We start from the raw sequence: 22,421 nt of genomic DNA, 5'->3' as shown, positions 1-22,421 counted from the left end.
TTGTTGTGTTTGTGGATATATGACTGACTTTAATTATTAAACATTCGCACATAAATAAGTGACGTCATATTCAGTACTTTTGACAGTTCACTCTTCGGCCGCTCCATCTTATTAGGGAAATGCCACATACATAAATGTAAATTTCAAAACTCAACCCCATCATTTAATTTGTTTTTGATTGAAAATGAATATTACTTAAACTCTCTTAAATTAACTTCCAATAAAAACGGTTTATCATTGATTGAAATTCATTCAGAAATGTTTAAGGAATGAGCTGCCACAACTTTCAAGTACAAAGTTGTTATGAAGTCTGTCACATCCCCCCCCCCCCTTTTTTTTTTCCTTTTTTTCCTTTATTTATTTATCCTTCTTATTTCATTGTACTGTATATTGTTACTCTTATTTGCCTTGTATGCCTACTGTGCAAACTGAACTGGAATGACTGACTGTTCGCTTTATGATTTCAATAAAGTTTGGAAGAAAAAAAAAAAAACCTCTTCGGCCGCTCCCTTCTGCCGTATTTTGCGGCAAAATTCTCCACACCCACCCACCGCCGCGCTATGAATTGTGGGATATATGGGACCACGAAGCGTGCACCGGACTACGCTTGATATTTGGGGAAATCGACAGCGCATTTGGAGTATGCATTTGAAGTACACTTCGAATTGGGACAGCCATCGTCGCGTGGCGGTGACGTAACCGCGCTTAAAATGCGTACTTCAAGCGTGCAGAGCCTTAATTTGGACACAGTCTGTGCCGTGTCGTCTGTGTTCCCACCCTCCATGTTTTCACAGCCAGTCTTTGCATTCATAGTCATAGTTTTCTGAGCCTTCATAGTTTATCACAGTATCAGTTTCCCAGTTTAGTTATAGTTTAGTTCAGTCACTGTGCTTCTGCCTTGTTTGAACTCTATGTCATCAGCCATAATAAAGGCTCGCTTTCAGTTTAAGTTCACCCCCGTCTCCTCACCTGTGTTCACACCTGGGTCCACCACACACACCACTGCACGGTCTGTGGAGACAGATCTTCTAAATTTGTGACACGCTATTTCCTCTCCAGCTTGCATTAAAGATCTCTCTGAAAATATATACCATTGGCCCATAAATAAAACAAATTCTCAATATTCAAGAGGATAAGGCATTGCTTGAAACTTTTTCAGACAACTTGACAGGTAAAAATGCAGCCAAAAAAATTAACTGATTCATTCGAAAGGAATCTTCAGTCAATGAAGAAGTCATTTGAGTTACAAAATGTTTCTCCCACTCAAAATGCAATGCCCAGATGAACAGAATCAACTCTCTGCATTTCCTTACCTGGATGACTGAGCATGCATCAAGACACCACATTAGATAGTTGTCAGTTTATTTAAAGGAGTGTGGCAAAGCTTGTCGAAACTGATGTCAAATCACATCAGCATCAGGTGTCAAATGGTAGAACTGACACACCAAATCAACCATTTTGACAGCCTGCAGTGTGTGAATGAGGAAATTTGATCTTGAACTAAAGATAACTTTAGTTCAAGATCAGGTTGAACTAAGGTTCTCAGGTTTATACCGTTACCACGGAGGATATACAATAACAGAACTTTTTACATGTTGCAGAACAGATGTAGCCTCATGTCATTGTGATGTAAAACATGAATAGGAAACATGAGGACATCAGCTTGTAAGCTATAAGTACATGAAGAAACTGTAAATGACTTATGGTTCAAACTAGCCTACCATCTATTACTATTAGTTCATCTATAGATTCAGCATCAAAAGTAACAAATTCTTGACTTTGACATAATTATGACATTTACGGGTCAATGTGAAGCACTTCTGTTTGAACTGAGGTGGAAAATGGGTGCAGCTACTCTGCTGTACAGGAGGAGGTGTTGTTGCATTGTGCATCTCCCATAGTGGGATTTATAATAAAAGAACACCAGAGGTCTGGACCCTGTTAAACTGATGAATATATAACACCATCATAATCTCATGTAAGCTTGTCTACTATGTGCAATGATCACAACTTGCAAAAATAAAAAACTGAATCCAAACAGTCTCAGCGAATCAAGAGTTTATGAAAGGATGGCAGGTGAATGATACAGAAGTAAATATCTGACAGCATTCTAGTAGTTATGCATGTTGTTGCTGAATCACTTAAGATGTAATCACAATAAAACAATCAATTATTTTCCCACGTGAATTTTTCATTGTTGACATAATGCTGATCAGTTTTTACATTGTTTTATGCGACAGAAGAGGAAAGACTACAACCACTAGTATAAACATTTCAGGATGGTCCCATAGTCAGTCACGACCCACAGATTGCCACGATCATAGCTCACATGGTTGATGCGAGAGGGCATTGGTATTTTGGTCCAGCTCGTGCCTTGTGGAGTGCTGCTGTCGATGCCTTGTCTGTAGAGAGAAGACATTGATACTTAAATCATTGGATCTGTTTTATTTGTGCAATTGAGGGTTTGGCCTCAGCTCCTCGCCATATTATCTATCCTGAGTTAAGAGTTGTAAGTCTCATGGTTGCTCGGTCTGGTGACCCAAATATAATGTTTTTGATTACTTCATGTTCTGTGATTTGGGGGTTTCTCATGGTCTAGTCTGTTGCATTTCTAGCTCCTTTGGTTATTCCTTAGTATTGTTGGTGATTTCTAGTCTTTAGATTTTGTTAATGTTCTGTGTTACATCTAGTTATCTAGGTTTCTATGTTCATGTATTTCCTGTTTTACTTTGGTAGTCTCATGTCCTGTGTTAGAGTTTTCTGTTTTGCTTCCTTCCTGTCTCGTGTGTCAGATTAGGTTAAGCTGTGTCTCTCTTCTGTATTTATTGTGTGTTTTCCTTTGTTCTTTGTCGGGTCGTCTGCATTTCCTCTGCTCTTCTTCACTCCACATTTCCAGGTTTCATGTTTTCTAGTTCAATGTTTCAAGTTTCATGTTCACCTTTTCCCAGTTTAGGTTTTGTTAGTTTCCTTTCTGCCATTTGTTTTGTAATATTTGTTGCAGCCCTAAATAAAGGCTTGCTTTCTGTTAACATCCACCTCATTTGTCTGCATTTGGGTCCGCATTCTCTTCTCTCCACGCCGTCTGCCTTAGCAGGCGTGAAAGGAAGAGGTAAATATGTTTAACAGATGTGAAAAATGAGATTTCTATGATTTCTTTTAAGTGAACACCTAAATGTATTATAGAGGAGAGACAGATCATTCAAAGAATCCACAACTGAAATCTGAAAATTCTTAGTTACTGAGTTTCTGAGTTACAGAAACTATGATGATTATAAGTAAACATTACTAGTTTTCTTTTGTAGCATTTGACTGGTGATTCTACACATGAACATTGTATGGCTCAGTGATCATTACAATGAAAATCGCTTCTAGAAAGATTTAAGCACAAATTGCCTTCGTGAGCAATTTGTTATTCATTTGTGGAGAGGTCATTCTAAGGTTGAAGAGCAAAATAGTGGTTGATCCATTGCATGGATAACAACAGAGGAGTCAAAAACACAATAACCTGATTCAAACAGAGACTGAAAGAGTCAAAGCAAAAAGAAAGAAGAAAGAACAGAAATACTGCCAGGGCTAGTTAAAATGCTTTCAGACTAGATTAAGTGTTTACCTTTGGAAGACTTCTCCTCCTCTAGTTACAACAAAGACGCTTCCATCAGTCCCAATTTCAACCTTTACTGCAAGACCATCCACTTGTATCCAGCCACTGATGCCACAGGTGCTCGGTGTTACTCTCTGTCATGAAAAGCAAATATGGTGAGATGTCTTGATCATACAAATAACAACACAAATGATCATTAAAATAAAAAATAATTTACTGTGAAGTAGATGTTTTGACCTGAGTTCACTCCCCAGCATCCATATTTTGTGCTGCAACTGACATACATTAAAAGCCCAGGCAGGGTTGTCCAGCTCAGGGTGCTCTGTTCCCTGTAGGCTGAGGCAATGGTGCTTTTCAGACAGTGGATGGTGGAGGTGTCAGTAACTCCCACCACCTGACCATCACCTCCAGCATCCACCTGCTGTAAACTCTCACCTGAAGACACACAGAGGTACAGATCATTCATTCAAACAGCTGCTACCGCGCACACTCTACTGTCTTAAGTCTGTGATAAAGCTCACCATTCGCAAAAACAAAGCTGCCAGCTACGTATTTGTAGACCCTGTCGTCGAGGTCAACACCCCAGATTCCTGCAGGTCCCACTGAGACATGCTTCAGGGTGAGTGAGCCCATTTTGTACCACTGTGATCCAAGCAGAAAGTATGCATAATTGTTGCTGTCTGTCATCACAACGTTCCCCTGTCCAGCATCAATCTGTACAGCAGGAAACTGTTGTGGACCCTCCGTGCAAGTGCAGCCTGTGAAGAAAAAAGCACAAGTTAACTCAATGCATGATCTGTCACTTTTAAGGGAAACTTTTTATTTTGCTCTATTTATTTTACCTTCATTGGCTTCAAGAAATATTGCATTGTCACATTTTAAAATCAGGACTTACCATGACTGACAAACGGGTAACTAAGGACCAACAAGAAGGCTGCAAAAGATTTCATATTGTCTGTGAGTCTGTGTGTTAAAGGAATGAATCTCTGCATCTTTGCTGAGCTACTGCCCTATGATAGGTGGGTTTGTGTTACTTTTATAGCACGCTGAAACATTAGAACTGTGAGTCTGACCTGGTTTTCCAGGCAGTTTTCCAGAGCTAATAAAGGAGGAAATGTTTTAGCATTTACTAGAAACTAAGAATAAGAACTTATAAGTGATAACTTCCTGGAGATTATTTACTAGAATCTACAATGGATTTAAATCGGCTCATGGTGTAGTGATCTGTGCTAAACAGATTATTTTCTTCTTCTATTGTTGCGATATAATCACGTCGTGCTGACAATGACCGTATGAAATGTTATCATTCAACAGTTCCCATTCAAGTGGGTAAAAAAATATCTAATAGAGATCTCTTCTCTGAGATATAAATGTTTTTGTTCGTTCATTTGTCTTTTCAGCCAAACTAACCACGAGGATTCATGTTGGGAAATACAGTGGCTTGCAAAAGTATCGGCCCCCTTGAACTTTTCCACATTTTGTCACATTACAGCCACAAACATGAATCAATTTTAGATTTTCAGATTAGATGGACAGCGTTTGTGAACAGCAGTTTTCAGATCTTGCCAAAGATTCTGGATTGGATTTAGATCTGGACTTTGACTGGGCCATTCCAACACATGGATGTGTTTTGTTTTAAACCATCCTATTGTTGCCCTGGCTTTATGTTTAGAGTCGTTGTCCTGCCGGAAGGTGAACCTCCGCCCCAGTCTCAAGTCTTTTGCAGACTCCAAGAGGTTTTCTTCCAAGATTGCCCTGTATTTGGCTCCATCCATCTTCCCATCAACTCTGACCAGCTTCCCTGTCCCTGCTGAAGAGAAGCACCCCCAGAGCATGATGCTGCCACCACCATATTTGACAGTGGGGATGGTGTGTTCAGAGTTATGTGCAGTGTTAGTTTTCCGCCACACATAGCGTTTTGCATTTTGGCCAAAGTTCCATTTTGGTCTCATCTGACCAGAGCACCTTCTTCCACATGTTTGCTGTGTCCCCCACATGGCTTGTGGCAAACTGCAAACGGGACTTCTTATGGTTCTCTGTTAACAATGGCGTTCTTCTTGCCACTCTTCCATAAAGGCCAACTTTGTGCAGTGCACGACTAATAGTTGTCCTATGGACAGATTCCCCCACCTGAGCTGTAGATCTCTGCAGCTCGTCCAGAGTCACCATGGGCCTCTTGGCTGCATTTCTGATCAGCGCTCTCCTTGTTCGGCCTGTGAGTTTAGGTGGACGGCCTTGTCTTGGTAGGTTTACAGTTGTGCCATACTCCTTCCATGTTTGAATGATTGCTTGAACAGTGCTCCGTGGGATGTTCAAGGCTTGGGAAATCTTTTTGTAGCCTAAGCCTGCTTTAAATTTCTCAATAACTTTATCCCTGACCTGTCTGCTGTGTTCTTTGGACTTAATGGTGTTGTTGTTCCCAATATTCTCTTAGACAACCTCTGAGGCCTTCTTCTTCTTCTTCTTCTGTCAAGTTTAATAGCAGCTTGCATCCAAAACTGTTGCATTACTGCCACCTCCTGGCTGTTAATCGTCCGTCATTCCTGAATCCTCAGATCCTCTTGATGAGACCAGTATTTCTCAAAAAACGAAAAACCACCACTTTCCCTTCACCATGACTCAACTCTTTAACCACTCGTTCAAACGTAAGTTCCCTTCCACCACTCATTTTACCCCACATCACCCTCCTGTGACTTGCATACTTCCTGCAACTAAGGAGTACATGCTCAACCGTCACCCATCACACAACCCAGTCGGATGTTTTCCTATCCTAAAAAGAGTACCATTTAAAAGGCGGTTGCCTGTTCGTATTCTACTGACAACAACCTCCTCCTGTCTCTGCAATCCGCCACTCCTCTTAGCTTCTATTGTGTTTTGCACCCCATATAAATGTCTCCCTTTTGTTTCATTATCCCATGCCATTTGCCAGAAGTTCCTACTTTCTGTCCAAACTACACTTTTCCCTTCAGATTTTGACAGTGGTATCTGTGCATCTATATCGACTCTTTTAACAGCTGCTTTGGCCAACCTATCTGCACTTTCATTACCCAAAATACCCACATGAGCCAGAGTCCACATTATTACTACATGTTTATTTCGGTCAGACAGTCTATGATGAGCAAAAAGAATGTCATACCTAATTTGCTGATGGGTAGTTGTGCTGCCGGTACGTTGGGGTTTTTCCCGGTGGACGAGAGGGTTTGTTCCCTGCGCCTTAGGGTCGGGGAACGGGTCCTGACTGTCATCTGCGCTTATGCGCCGAGTGGCAGTTCAGAGTACCCAGCCTTCTTAGAGTCCCTGGGAGGGGTGCTGGAAGGTGCTCCACCTGGAGACTCTGTTGTCCTGCTGGGAGACTTCAATGCTCACGTGGGTAACGACAGCGAGACCTGGAGGGGCGTGATTGGGAGGAACGGCCTTCCTGATCTGAACCCGAGCGGTGCTTTGTTATTGGACTTCTGTGCTAATCACAGTTTGTCCATAACGAACACCCTGTTCGAACATAAGAGTGTCCATAAGTGCACGTGGCACCAGGACGCTCTAGGCCGTAGGTCGATGATCGATTTTGTAATCGTATCACCAGACCTGCGACCATATGTTCTGGACACTCGGGTAAAGAGAGGGGCTGAGCTGTCAACTGATCACCACCTGGTGGTGAGTTGGATCAGGTGGCGGGGGAGGACACTGGACAGACCTGGTACACCTAAACGCGTAGTGAGGGTGTGCTGGGAACGTCTAGCAGAGGCCCCAGTCCGTGAGATCTTCAACGCACACCTCCGGCAGAGCTTCAACAGCATTCCGAGGGAGACTGGGGACATTGAGTCCGAATGGACCATGTTCAGCGTCTCCATTGCCGAAGCTGCTGCATTGAGCTGCGGCCGCAGGGTGGTTGGTGCCTGCCGTGGTGGTAATCCCCGAACCAAATGGTGGACACCAGAGGTGAAGGGAGCCACCAGGCTGAAGAAGGAGTCCTATCTGGCTTGGTTAGCCTGTGGGACTCCGGAGGCAGCTGACAGGTATCGACAGGCCAAGCGGAATGCGGCTCGGGCAGTGGCTGAAGCAAAAACTCGGGTGTGGGAGGAGTTCGGAGAGGCCATGGAAAAAGACTTTCGGACTGCCTCGAAGAGATTCTGTCAAACCGTCAGGCGTCTCAGGAGGGGAAAGCGGTGCTCTACCTGCACTGTGTATAGTGCTGGTGGAGCGCTGTTGACGTCGACTGAGAAAATTGTCAGGCGGTGGAAGGGATACTTCGAGGACCTCCTTAATCCCACTGACACGTCTTCCGAGGAGGAAGCAGAGTCTGGAGATGAGGGGAATGACCCGCCAATTTCCGGGGGCGAGGTCACTGAGGCAGTTAAACAACTCCTTGGTGGCAGAGCCCCTGGTGTTGACGAGGTCCGCCCCGAGTTCCTGAAGGCTCTGGACGTTTGTAGGGCTGTCCTGGTTGACACGCCTTTGCAATGTCGCGTGGAGATCAGGGGCAGTACCTGTGGACTGGCAGACCGGGGTGGTGGTCCCCATCTTTAAGAAGGGGGACCGGAGGGTGTGTTCCAACTACAGGGGGATCACACTCCTCAGCCTCCCTGGGAAAGTCTATGCCAGGGTGCTGGAAAGGAGAGTTCGTCCGCTAGTCGAACATCGGATACAGGAGGAACAATGCGGTTTTCGTCCTGGTCGCGGAACACTGGACCAGCTCTTTATCCTCTCGAGGGTACTTGAGGGCGCATGGGAGTTTGCCCAACCAGTCTACATGTGTTTTGTGGACTTGGAGAAGGCATTCGACCGTGTCCCTCGGGGTGTCCTGTGGGAGGTGCTGCGGGAGTATGGGGTGTCTGGCCCATTGCTACGGGCCATTCGATCCCTATACAACCGTTGCAGAAGCTTGGTTCGCATTGCCGACAATAAGTCGGACTCGTTCCCGGTGGGTGATGGGCTCCGCCAGGGCTGCCCTTTGTCTCCGGTTCTGTTCATAATTTTTATGGACGGGATTTCTAGGCGCAGCCAAGTGGCGGAGGGCTTTCGCTTTGGTGGCCTCAGAATCTCATCTCTGATTTTTGCGGATGATGTGGTTCTGTTGGCTTCATCAGGTGAGGGCCTCCAGCTCGCACTGGAACGGTTCGCAGCCGAGTGTGAAGCAGCGGGAATGAGGATCAGCACCTCCAAATCTGAGGCCATGGTTCTCAGCCGGAAAAGGGTGGAGTGCCCTCTCCGGGTCGGGGATGAGTTCCTGCCCCAAGTGGAGGAGTTCAAGTATCTCGGGGTCTTGTTCGCGAGTGATGGGAGAAGGGAGCCGGAGATTGACAGACGGATTGGGGCTGCAGCTGCTGTAATGCGGACGCTGCACCGGTCCGTCGTGGTGAAGAGGGAGTGTAAAAGCGAAGCTCTCAATTTACCGGTCGATCTACGTCCCTACCCTCACCTATGGCCACGAGCTGTGGGTAGTGACCGAAAGAACGAGATCGCGGATACAAGCGGCGGAAATGAGCTTCCTCCGAAGGGTGGCTGGCCTCTCCCTTAGAGATAGGGTGAGAAGTTCGGCCATCCGGGAGGGGCTCAGAGTAGAGCCGCTGCTGCTCCACATCGAAAGGAGCCAGCTGAGGTGGTTCGGGCATCTGACAAGGATGCCCCCTGGGCGCCTCCTGGGTGAGGTGTTCCAGGCATGTCCCACCGGGAGGAGGCCCCGGGGAAGACCCAGGACACGCTGGAGAGATTATATCTCTCGGCTGGCCTGGGAACGCCTTGGTATTCCCCCGGATAAGCTGGAGGAGGTGGCTGGGGAGAGGGAGGTCTGGGCCTCTTTGCTTAGGCTGCTGCCCCCGCGACCCGGCCTCGGATAAGCGGTTGAAGATGGATGGATGGATGGTAGTTGTGTATCCTTGTTCAATACTTAATAACGCCGACAATGAATCACTGCATATCAGTACTTTTGAGACTCTGCTGTCTTCCACCCATTCTAGCGCCAGCAGTATGGCATACAATTCAACTGCATATACACCCAGACGAGTTGATGTTCTTTTTGCAATCTTGAAATTTAACTCCGGAATTACCACTGCTACACTAGTTGCTTCAGTCTTAGGATCTTTTGACCCATCTGTATAAACCTGTAAAAATTCACTGTATTTGCTCTCCAATCTGTTATAAAATCTTTGACAAATATCTGTGGTCAATTTCCGCTTTTTAGTGTCCATTAATTATCGGTCTACGTCAACATATCTCAATGTCCATATGGGTAACCTCTGAGGCCGTCACAGAGCAGCTGTATTTGTACTGACATTAGATTACACACGAGTGTACTCTATTTAGTCATTAGCACTCATCAGGCAACATCTATGGGCAACTGACTGCACTCAGACCAAAGGGGGCTGAATAATTATGCACACCCCACTTTGCAGTTATTTATTTGTAAAAAATGTTTGGAATCATGTATGATTTTCGTTCCACTTCTCACGTGTACACCACTTTGTGTTGGTCTTTCACGTGGAATTCCAATAAAACTGATTCATGTTTGTGGCTGTAATGTGACAAAATGTGGAAAAGTTCAAGGGGGCCAAATACTTTTGCAAGCCGCTGTATATCACCTCCCAGGAGAGCTACCTCTGGACTCTGATATTTTTATTTTCAAGGAGAAAAATGGATTTCAAAAATGCATCCAATGGCTATGTGGTAATAATGTTAGCATGTTGACTGTGTGTCAAGTTCCTTATAGTACAGGGTGGGCCATTTATATGGATACACTGTAATAACATGGGAATGGTTGGTGATATTAAAGTCCTGTTTGTGGCACATTAGAATATGTGAGGGGGCAAACTCCTCAAGATGAGTGGTGACCAGTGTTGGGTAAGTTACTTTAAAATAGTAACTTAGTTACATTACTAGTTACTTCTCTCAAAAGTAACTCAGTTACTTCAAGTTACTCGTTACTTTCAAAGTAACTAGTTACTAGGGAAAGTAACTTTGGTTTTACTCAGAATTCTCTTGTTAACGTGTTGCTTCCATAACTTTGCCAGTCTTCTAGCTTGATTACTTGCCACAAGTGCACTGTGCCACCTACCAATAGAAAGGAAAAGATAATGTGCACATTTCCACGAGAGAAATCCCACGCCTGGACCGTCATTGACTGCTGCCATGATTCTAGCCTACGTCACAGCGTCATGTGCGCCTTTTACATCAACACAAAAACTGCAGTCGTGGTGCTTTGATTGTACTCAGAACTCGGAAATTCTGCCTTCTGAATAGGAAGATGTAGGCAACACCAGACTGCAGATGAGCTGCATACAGGGCTGGACTGGGACAGAAAATTGGCCCGGGCATTTTGACTAGAGCCCACCATTATAGGAAAAATCATAAAGCCTTTGAATGAAAATAAACACTGTGCAGTTTAAAATCTCCAGGTCCAAAACTATACTTAAGAAGTTAGAAGCAGCCCGCTCAGCTTTAAATCAATTACTGACTAAAAGAGCAAAGGCAGCAATTTTCTTTGCTAAGCATAAATTATATGAATCTGGGAATAAACCTGGCCGTCTCTTAGCAAAAATAGCAAAAGGCAGGACAGATACAAACGTTATACAATCACTGTTTGATAATAAACATGTTAAGCATTATAAAACAACGGATATTAATCGAATTATGAAGCAGTTTTATACACACTTATACTCATCAGAGTGTAGTAATACAGATGGGAAGATGCGGGAATTTCTAGAGAAGGTGCCTGTTGTATCGTTATCAGAAAGTCACAGAAAAGAGTTAAATAACCCTGTGACAGAGGAGGAAGTGCGCCTTGCTATTAACTCCCTTAAAGGAGGAAAAGCACCAGGGCCTGATGGTTTCTGCCCAGAGCTTTATAAAAAACTAAGTCACCTTCTTGTAGGACCATTGACTGATATGTTTTTAGATTCTTTTAAGAATAAACAATTGCCCCCAACACTCAGACAGGCTAATATTTTGTTAATTCTAAAGAAAAATAAATCTCCAGATAGGTGTGAATCATACAGACCGATCAGTCTCATCGATGTCGATGCTAAATTACTCTCCAAGCTATTAGTAAGGAGGCTTGAGGGCATTCTCCCACTGCTCATAAACCCTGATCAAACAGGCTTTATCCAAAATCGTTTCTCATCTACAAATATTAGACGACTATTAAATATTATACAATACTCGAATCAGACAAATCATAAAGCCTATGTTATATCTTTAGATGCCGAAAAGGCATTCGACAGAATCGAGTGGACATATCTATTTAATGTATTAGAGAGATTTGGCTTAGGCGAGGGTTTTATTGCATGGATTAAAACTATCTACAAACTTCCAGAAGCTTGTGTCATAACTAATGGTGTACAATCTTCAGCGTTTCCATTGCAAAGAGGTACGAGGCAAGGCTGTCCCCTGTCCCCTCTCCTCTTTGCATTAGCACTTGAACCTCTAGCTGAGGCTATTCGCCAGCACCAAGATGTGCATGGTATAACAGTGGGTGGAACAAATCATAAGATAGCATTGTACGCTGACGATATTTTGCTGTTCTTATCAAAACCAGAACAATCAATACCAGCTATTATGTCCACCATACATGAGTTCAGCTCATTCTCTGGTTACAGAATTAATTTTGGGAAATCAGAAGTTATGCCGCTGGGTGATCAGATTAACTCTTTGCCAGATATCTCTAATCCATTTCAATGGTCCCCCAGCGGCTTTTCATACCTTGGGCTAAACATTCCACCAGTTCTTAAAGATTTATGGAAACTGAACTTATCACCCGTTATAATAAAAATTAAAAAAGATTTAGATAGATGGCAAAAACTGCCGCTTTCTCTTATGGGGCATGTGAATTTAATCAAAATGAGTATTCTCCCGCGTTTATTATATCCCCTACAAATGCTACCTTTACTGATCACTCAGAAAGTTTCTTGTGATATAGAAAAAGCCTTTTCAAAATTTATCTGGCGTGGCAAGAAACCTAGATTAAGGATTGGAACTCTACAATTGCCTATAGATAGGGGAGGCTTAGGCTTACCAAATTTAATTTTTTATAATTGGGCATGTCATAGCCGTATCTTATGGGAGGGGCTACATGCTTATCTAAATTCTCACTCTCACCTAGACTCTTGGTCCACTTTACCTTATTCCCTTTGGAGCTTAGCTGTCTGTGACAAAAAAACAATATTAAAAATGGGGATTAAGAATAACCCAATCATTTATAATACAATAAGGGTCTGGGGGTAAATGCGTAAAAGGTTGGGTAGAGAAGATTGCACTTCATTCTTGACTCCTTTACTGAGAAACAAAGATTTTGTTCCAGGAATGTCTTGTAGCATGTTCGATAAGTGGCACAAAAAGGGATTAAGGGTAATTGGCGATTTGTATCAAAACAACACACTGATGAACTTTGAGCAATTGCAGTCAAATTTTAATATTCCTAGAGACCACTTTTTTGGCTTTCTCCAGGTTCGTAATTTCGTTCATTCTAGAATTTCACAGTCTTCAGAAATAGTTATATATGATGATATTGAGACATTTCTCATTAAGCGAAAAGACAGAACTCATTTTATCTCAGCTTTTTACTCTCTCCTATATAGTCTTAGTAGCAACACACTGAGCGCTATTTATAAATGGGAGAGAGATCTTAATAATCAATATACCGAAGAGGAGTGGAAAGGAGCCATTAACATGAGTAGTTCCACTTTTACTTGTAACCGCTTGCGAGAAACCCAATACAAAATTATACATCGCCTTTATATAGTTCCTAATGTCTTGCACAAGATTGCACCTCATATTTCCCATCTTTGTAGTAAATGTCAAAAAGAAACTGGCACTTTTTTTCATTACTTTTGGGAATGTAAATTAATCAAAAGATTTTGGAGCTTCATATCTCAAGAACTAAGTAATATTTTTAACAACCTGATTCAAAGGGACCCCGGGTACTTTCTTCTTGGCCTGCCCTCAAAACAATTAACATTGAATCACTTGCAGCGCAAATTATGTCACAAACTATTGCTGGTAGCTAGGAAATGTATTCTCATTAATTGGGTCAAGGATAAACCTCCCTCTGTGACGTTGTGGTACAGAGAATTATTTAAAGTTATTCCTTATGAAAGAACTGTTGCTATTTTAGGAGGAAATGAGGGTCTCTTTCTCAATGTTTGGTCCCCTTTGCTTTCTTATTTGCCAAATGATTTATCCCAACTGTTGAAGGGGGGTGGTTGCGATTAAGATGCTCTCAGTCAAATAGGAAGCAAGTGTAAAGGACAATTCATTCTTGGAGTTTATCTTTTTCTCTTTCTATATCTGTGGGTAATTGAGTGAAAATATGTTTTTTTTTGTGCGTCTGTGTGGATGTGGGGGTTTTTTTGTGGGTGGTTTTTTTTTTTCTTTCTTCTGTTTGGTTGTGTTGTTTTATGCTATTCTTGATAAATGAATAAAAATTGTATAAACAAAAAAAAAGAAAATAAACACTGTTGTGACAGTGATGTACACTGTTCTGATGGTATATATGCATCAATCTATCAATCATTTGTTGTAAGATTCAGATAATTATTTTTTAAAAGCTAGACATTTTAAATGAGAATAAGAAAGAAAAGTATTTCTTTGTGCCCCCCTCTCCCTGTTAATGCCCTACATGGCCCCCTGGCAACACTTTGCTAGATCCGCACCTGCACAGTAACAAGCTGTCAGCTACTTAGAAAAGGATCCTGGGGTTATTTGTCTCTCAGAAACAGTTCATAACTTCCCTTCAACTCATTCATGTCACCTAAAAGGTAAACCTGTTTCTCCATCACCTGTTCAGCTCTGATGATTCAGTAAGGACATCTCCTGGTTTCATCTTCATGTTTCCCTCTCACCAGATAACCAAACCGATATCATGACTGAAAGAAATCTCCGTCCGTGGATCGGGTTTCCTTCGAGACATGGGCAGCGATAAGCAGAGTTCATCCTTTAACATAAACAAAATTAAAATATTCTCATGCATGATCAATGGTTAATCACGGTACCAGCTGGAGTACCGGGAGCAGTTTGGAAAAACAAGAAGACGCGGAGACTGTTCTAGGTGTCATTCCTAACTGACTCAAAGGTTTATTCTCTGTGCAACAGTATATATAGAGGAAAAAGGTTCGTGTGTCAACAGATTCTCAGTTCAAACCGGTACAGACCAAATAAGGGAACGTCTTCCTGCCTTGTGAGCAAAGAAGTATCCTTTGTGTAGTTTATCAGTTCAGCTACAATTTATGATCATCCCAGCAAACTACACTCCTAGACATAGAATACAGAGTTCTTTCATTAGTGAATTCTGAAACGAACCACCTGGCCTTTAACAAGCTCCTTTCTAAGAGATAAGGAAGGGAGGATGGGAGTAAGGAAGTGGTCTCTGTGGTATTTTCGACCTTGAGGTACCAGCCTGTGATTCTTACACATTAATTCTTGGGTCACAGAGAAAGAGAAAAACAACTAGTAAATGGGCCTTATTGAGTAACAGTTTTCCTGTATAATATCACTATAAAACAATATCCTGTAAATGCTACCATGGTATCAAAATATCACAACAATGACCAGCAGCTTTTTTGCAGCTGTGGCTCCAGCAAACATCAGCTGATACTAGAAAGTAATATTAAATAAATTCTAACAACAGCTGATCAAGCTTAAACGTGCTGCTGTTGTTTAGCGCGACATCCGCTGGTTTCCTCTTTCGGCGCAAAGTGAGCGATAAACAAACAAGAGAGCCGATCACTGATCAGTTTTCATGATTGAAGTAGAAACGGGAGAGGGAGGGGGGAGGATGAGAGAAGAAGAGGCAGCTGTGCAGCAAAGACACAGAATAACTCCAGCTTTGTGCCTTTTTCATTGTAGCTGAATTACGGGACAAACTGTTCCTTTTCACCTCAATAAGAAACGCGTAATATTTTCTCTGAATACCAGACGGGACGGTTGGCAACTCTAATAACTTATGAACAAAATAAAGTTCAACATCATTAACTTCATAGCACCACCCAGCTGTATAGAAACTCCGTCATGCTAGCTAGCACGCAGTACGGAAAAATTCAGCACAACGAAAATAAACTCCACCTAAACTTGGTTTATATCTGACCCAGAGAGACTGCAGGTCATAACTTCTTACCTGAAGTTCAGTTCACACTTGGACCGGCGGCCGCCTCGGGTCTCTTTTCCTTCTGCGTCCCCTTTTCCTTTATCCACCTGCTGGCCTCCACCACTTGCTAATGTTACTGAATCTGTGGAAGCTCCGCGATGCCACCACACGAAGTAACGAGTAACGACCCTATCTAAATCCCAGTAACGACTAACGCGTTCCTGATTTTGGCATAATAACTAGTTACCGTGCTCGTTACCACAATAATAACGTAGTTACTGTAACGCGTTACTTAATAACGCGTTAGTCCCAACACTGGTGGTGACCATGGTGGCCATTTAGAAGTCGGCCATCTTGGATACAACTTTTGTTTTTTCAATAGGAAGAGGGCCATGTGACACATCAAACTTATTGGTAATGTCAGAAGAAAAACAATGGTGTGCTTGCTTTCAACGTAACTTTATTCTTTCATGAGTTATTTACAAGTTTCGTGAAACTGGTTCAGTGTTGGATTTGCCAAAATGTGGATGCAAGAAAACTGTCACCAATGAAGAAACATCAGTGGCTGTCCTAGCTTCGTTCAGCAAGAGCCCACAGCGTAGCACTCGCTGCATGTCACTGGAGAGTGGCATTAGTCGAACATCCCTTCGGCGGATATTAGCTACTCACAAATGGCACCCTTACAAACTCCAGCTACTGCAGCATCTCAACGAGGATGACCCAGATCGGCCACAGAATTTGCAGAATGGGCAAAACAAAAATTGGAACAGGACCCTCAGTTCACGCAGAAGATTTTGTTCAGTGATGAGGCAAACTTTTATGTGAATGGTGAAGTTAACAAACAAAACCACCGCTATTGGTCTGACACTAACCCACATTGGATGGATCCCTCCAAGACTGTTGGAACAACAAAAGTGATGGTTTGGTGTGGTATATGGGGTACAACGATAGTGGGTCCATTCTTCATCAATGGAAACCTCAAGGCCACTGGATATTTGAAATTGCTACATGATGATGTGTTTCCCTCTTTATGCACTGAAGCTGGCACGTTCCCTGAGTTTTTCCAGCAAGATGGTTCACCACCACATTATGGGTGCCAGGTCCGAGCATTCCTAGATAAACAGTTTCCTGGAAAGTGGATTGGTCGTTGTGGGCCAGTTGAATGGCCCCCAAGGTCTCCCGATCTGACCCCCTTAGACTTTTATCTTTGGGGTCATCTGAAGGCAATTGTCTATGGTGTGAAGATACGAGATGTGCAGCACCTGAAACTACGGATACTGGATGCCTGTGCTGGCATTTCTCCTGCGGTGTTGCTATCAGTGTGTGAAGAGTGGGAGAAGAGGGTTGCATTGACAATCCAACACAATGGGCAGCACACTGAACACATTTTATAAGTGGTCAGAAACTTGTAAATAAATGGTAAATGGCCTGTATTTGTATAGCGCCTTACTAGTCCCTAAGGACCCCAAAGCGCTTTACACATCCAGTCATCCACCCATTCACACACACACTGGTGATGGCAAGCTACATGTAGCCACAGCCACCCTGGGGCGCACTGACAGAGGCTCATGAAAGAATAAAGTTACGTTGAAACCAAGCACACCATTGTTTTTCTTGTGACATTACCAATAAGATTGATGTGTCACATGGCCCTCTACCTATTGAAAAAACAAAAGTTGTATCCAAGATGGCCGACTTCTAAATGGCCACCATGGTCACCGCCCATCTTGAGGAGTTTGCCCCCTCACATATACTAATGTGCCACAAACAGGACTTTAATATCACCAACCATTCCCATTTTATTATGGTGTATCCATGTAAATGGCCCACCCTGTATAATTTACTTATGGATGTCCATTCTCGCATATTAAGTGCTACTGTATATGGTGAAAGTTTGTCTAGTAAGACAAAGTGGCATGTTACTTTTTGATCTTTCAGCTGAATCACTTTATCCAGAGAGAAGTTGTTACTTTAACCCTGTAAGGTTTAGTGTATGAGAACTACTCTGACATTTATGTGAGCAGGCCCAGAGTGACAATGAATAGATTAGGATGAGCTCTGGTGCAGGATTTCATGTCTTATAAAAGCAGACCCTGGCCAGTGTTTTCTCACACCCAAGGTGAAATATCTGAACACAAACACAAGTAAAAACCTAATGTGTATGCGAGGCTTCAGGAAACCCCAACAGTGTGGAAGGATAAGGAATAGCTTGGAGATAAAAGTGCAGATGACAGCATGATGGATGAGCATGACTGTGCTTACTTCAAGTCCCATAATCTCAGGTTTATACCGTTACCACGGAGGATATACAATAACAGAACTTTTTACATGTTGCAGAACAGATGTAGCCTCATGTCATTGTGATGTAAAACATGAATAGGAAACATGAGGACATCAGCTTGTAAGCTATAAGTACATGAGCAAACTGTAAATGACGTATGGTTCAAACTAGCCTGCCATCTTTTGCTATTAGTTCATCTATAAATTCAGCATCAAAAGTAACAAATTCTTGACTTTGACATAATTATGACATTTACGGGTCAATGTGAAGCACTTCTGTTTGAACTGAGGTGGAAAATGGGTGCAGCTACTCTGCTGTACAGGAGGAGGTGTTGTTGCATTGTGCATCTCCCATAGTGGGATTTATAATAAAAGAACACCAGAGGTCTGGACCCTGTTAAACTGATGAATATATAACACCATCATAATCTCATGTAAGCTTGTCTACTATGTGCAATGATCACAAAGCAAAGAGCCAAAACAGTGACAGGAAAGCCAGTAGCTGTGCTGAATAAAACTTGCAAAAATAAAAAACTGAATCCAAACAGTCTCAGCGAATCAAGAGTTTATGAAAGGATGGCAGGTGAATGATACAGAAGTAAATATCTGACAGCATTCTAGTAGTTATGCATGTTGTTGCTGAATCACTTAAGATGTAATCACAATAAAACAATCAATTATTTTCCCACGTGAATTTTTCATTGTTGACATAATGCTGATCAGTTTTTACATTGTTTTATGCGACAGAAGAGGAAAGACTACAACCACTAGCAAAAACATTTCAGGATGGTCCCATAGTCAGTCACGGCCCACAGATTGCCACGATCATAGCTCACATGGTTGATGCGAGAGGGCATTGGTATTTTGGTCCAGCTCGTGCCTTGTGGAGTGCTGCTGTCGATGCCTTGTCTGTAGAGAGAAGACATTGATACTTAAATCATTGGATCTGTTTTATTTGTGCAATTGAGGTTTTGGCCTCAGCTCCTCGCCATATTATCTATCCTGAGTTAAGAGTTGTAAGTCTCATGGTTGCTCGGTCTGGTGACCCAAATATAATGTTTTTGATTACTTCATGTTCTGTGATTTGGGGGTTTCTCGTGGTCTAGTCTGTTGCATTTCTAGCTCCTTTGGTTATTCCTTAGTATTGTTGGTGATTTCTAGACTTTAGATTTTGTTAATGTTCTGTGTTACATCTAGTTATCTAGGTTTCTATGTTCGTGTATTTCCTGTTTTACTTTGGTAGTCTCATGTCCTGTGTTAGAGTTTTCTGTTTTGCTTCCTTCCTGTCTCGTGTGTCAGATTAGGTTAAGCTGTGTCTCTCTTCTGTACTTATTGTGTGTTTTCCTTTGTTCTTTGTCGGGTCGTCTGCATTTCCTCTGCTCTTCTTCACTCCACATTTCCAGGTTTCATGTTTTCTAGTTCAATGTTTCAAGTTTCATGTTCACCTTTTCCCAGTTTAGGTTTTGTTAGTTTCCTTTCTGCCATTTGTTTTGTAATATTTGTTGCAGCCCTAAATAAAGGCTTGCTTTCTGTTAACATCCACCTCATTTGTCTGCATTTGGGTCCGCATTCTCTTCTCTCCACGCCGTCTGCCTTAGCAGGCGTGACAGGAAGAGGTAAATATGTTTAACAGATGTGAAAAATGAGATTTCTATGATTTCTTTTAAGTGAACACCTAAATGTATTATAGAGGAGAGACAGATCATTCAAAGAATCCATAACTGAAATCTGAAAATTCTTAGTTACTGAGTTTCTGAGTTACAGAAACTATGATGATTATAAGTAAACATTACTAGTTTTCTTTTGTAGCATTTGACTGGTGATTCTACACATGAACATTTTATGGCTCAGTGATCATTACAATGAAAATCGCTTCTAGAAAGATTTAAGCACAAATTGCCTTCGTGAGCAATTTGTTATTCATTTGTGGAGAGGTCATTCTAAGGTTGAAGAGCAAAATAGTGGTTGATCCATTGCATGGATAACAACAGAGGAGTCAAAAACACAATAACCTGATTCAAACAGAGACTGAAAGAGTCAAAGCAAAAAGAAAGAAGAAAGAACAGAAATACTGCCAGGGCTAGTTAAAATGCTTTCAGACTAGATTAAGTGTTTACCTTTGGAAGACTTCTCCTCCTCTAGTTACAACAAAGACGCTTCCATCAGTCCCAATTTCAACCTTTACTGCAAGACCATCCACTTGTATCCAGCCACTGATGCCACAGGTGCTCGGTGTTACTCTCTGTCATGAAAAGCAAATATGGTGAGATGTCTTGATCATACAAATAACAACACAAATGATCATTAAAATAAAAAATAATTTACTGTGAAGTAGATGGCTTGAACTGAGTTCACTCCCCAGCATCCATATTTTGTGCTGCAACTGAAATACATTAAACCCCCTGTAATGGTTGTCCAGCTCAGGGTGCTCTGTTTCCTGTAGTCTGAGGCAATGGTGCTTTTCAGACAGTGGATGGTGGAGGTGTCGGTAACTCCCACCACCTGACCATCACCTCCAGCATCCACCTGCTGTAAACTCTCACCTGAAGACACACAGAGGTACAGATCATTCATTCAAACAGCTGCTACTGTGCACACTCTGTTGTGTTAAGTCTGTGATAAAGCTCACCATTCGCAAAAACAAAGCTGCCAGCTACGTATTTGTAGACCCTGTTGTTGAGGTCAACACCCCAGATTCCTGCAGGTCCCACTGAGACATGCTTGAGGTTGAGTGAGCCCATTTTGTACCACTGTGATCCAAGCAGAAAGTATGCATAATTATTGCCGTCTGTCATCACAACGTTCCCCTGCCCAGCATCAATCTGTACAGCAGGAAACTGTTGTGGACCCTCCATGCAAGTGCAGCCTGTGAAGAGAAAAGCACAAGTTAACTCAATGCATGATGTATCACTTTTAAACTTTTTGTTTTGCTCTATTTATTTTACCTTCATTGGCTTCAATTCAATTCAATTCAATTTTATTTATATAGCGCCAAATCACAACAAAAGTCGCCTCAAGGCGCTTCATAGAATTCAATGAAGGTAAAATGTGCAGTGTCACATTTTAAAATCAGGACTTACCATGACTGACAGACAGGTACCTCAGCACCAACAAGAACACTGCAAAAGATTTCATATTGTCTGTGAGTCCGTTTGCTAAAGGAATGAATCTCTGTATCTTTGTTGAGCTACTGCCCTTTGATACGTGTGTTACTTTTATACCACGCTGACACATTCGAACTATGAGACTGAACTGGTTTTTCAGAAAGTTCCACATAACTAATAAAGGAGGAAATGTTTTAGCATTTACTGGAAACTAAAGACAAGAACTGATAACTTCCTGGAGTTAATTTACTGAAATCTACAGTAGATTTAAATACCCACGAACCCTTTAAGGCTAATAGATTGCTGTTTTGTTAATAACAGTAAAACAACAGCATATGTTGTTTATATCTGATGCAGCCAAACAATCTACTAAGTACATCCTAACTATCTGCAGTGCTTAATCTGCAGTAGCATGATACTGTAACGGACTGGGTTACAAGTTAGTTGACTGTTGTGTTATCAGTTACTTATGGCATATTTGGACCACACCCGCAGCATGGTGATTTACTGAGTGTCCTTGAATGTGCAGTAGTCTAGAGGCCGGTTGGCCTGTCAATCCGATCAGGCCCTTTCTCAGGGGGGGTTGAAAACAAAGTACCGGGAGTCCGCTGTTCTCGCCGGCTCTAATAATCCTCGACCTCGCTGTCTGCTATGGAGCTGGCGGGTCACAGACGTCTCCGAAAACATCGGAGCGCGTTTGGAAATATATGATATCTTGATAAATCGAGCAGATATTTGAAGTTTACACAGCTACATTCTCGCTTGAAAATAACTTAAAAGTTTATTTTGTGACCCAGAAAGAGTAATATTTAAAAGTTTTTAGCCGTGCTCGTCCGCCATTGCCGCATTTGAGTTTTGGACGAAATGCATTCTCGGATACCAAGTCCACACAAGTCACCACCGATGCATGCTCGATAAAACGGGCGGAGCGAGAACACAATCGAGACTTTTTCGCATTCTCGGCTTGATGCGTACTTCGAATTGGAACAGTACTTGGTCTCTGACTGATGACGTATCACGAGTACACGAGAACGCAAGTACGCACAAGTACGCATATTGAGAAAGGGCCACAGAGAGTCTGGAGAAGAGTATGTATGTGGTTGGCTGAGAGTGTTCGGGGGACGGGGTTAGAGAATGGGGGTGTGTGTGTGGCGGAAGAGAGGAGAGAGTCGGGGGTTGTTGCTGGAGAGCCCGCTTTTTCCCTGTTGTTTTGGCGTTGGCTACGGCCCACAGTAGCCCGTGTTACTATTCTGAATAAACACCGGTAACCGGAACGCTGATCGTCTGTGTCTTCTGTCGGAGGGACGCTACACTGCTGTCAGAAGTGAAAGTGAAGCTTTCGCCTCCTGAGTTATCTGCGCTCGTG

The 22,421-nt window shown here is 42.5% G+C and overlaps 2 protein-coding genes across 2 annotated transcripts; both read right to left on the bottom strand.

The window, feature by feature from the left end:
* Nucleotides 1-2,041: 2,041 nt before the first annotated feature.
* On the bottom strand, nt 2,042-4,599 carry LOC146554905 (fish-egg lectin-like). The gene is made up of 5 exons (XM_085251637.1): nt 4,497-4,599; nt 4,123-4,359; nt 3,819-4,036; nt 3,611-3,735; nt 2,042-2,402 (listed from the first exon to the last, which is right to left on the bottom strand). The coding sequence occupies exons 1-5, from the start codon at nt 4,591-4,593 to the stop codon at nt 2,261-2,263; spliced, it is 819 nt and encodes a 272-aa protein (XP_085107763.1). The 5' UTR covers nt 4,594-4,599; the 3' UTR covers nt 2,042-2,260.
* A 13,900-nt stretch (nt 4,600-18,499) lies between these two features.
* On the bottom strand, nt 18,500-21,186 carry LOC146554904 (fish-egg lectin-like). Its single transcript, XM_085252609.1, has 5 exons — nt 21,032-21,186; nt 20,581-20,817; nt 20,277-20,494; nt 20,069-20,193; nt 18,500-18,860 (listed from the first exon to the last, which is right to left on the bottom strand). Exons 1-5 carry the CDS (start codon nt 21,183-21,185, stop codon nt 18,719-18,721), a joined length of 876 nt encoding a protein of 291 aa, XP_085108735.1. The 5' UTR covers nt 21,186; the 3' UTR covers nt 18,500-18,718.
* Between the last annotated feature and the right edge of the window lie 1,235 nt (nt 21,187-22,421).

Source organism: Mchenga conophoros, linkage group LG17 (assembly GCF_057382185.1).
Source record: "Mchenga conophoros isolate Kocher_MC1m ecotype Shallow Benthic linkage group LG17, M_conophoros_male_GT1.1, whole genome shotgun sequence".
Classification (NCBI taxonomy): Eukaryota; Metazoa; Chordata; class Actinopteri; order Cichliformes; family Cichlidae; genus Mchenga; species Mchenga conophoros.
The sequence above is the reverse complement of the archived record's forward strand: the minus strand, read 5'-3'. Positions and strand labels throughout refer to the sequence as shown.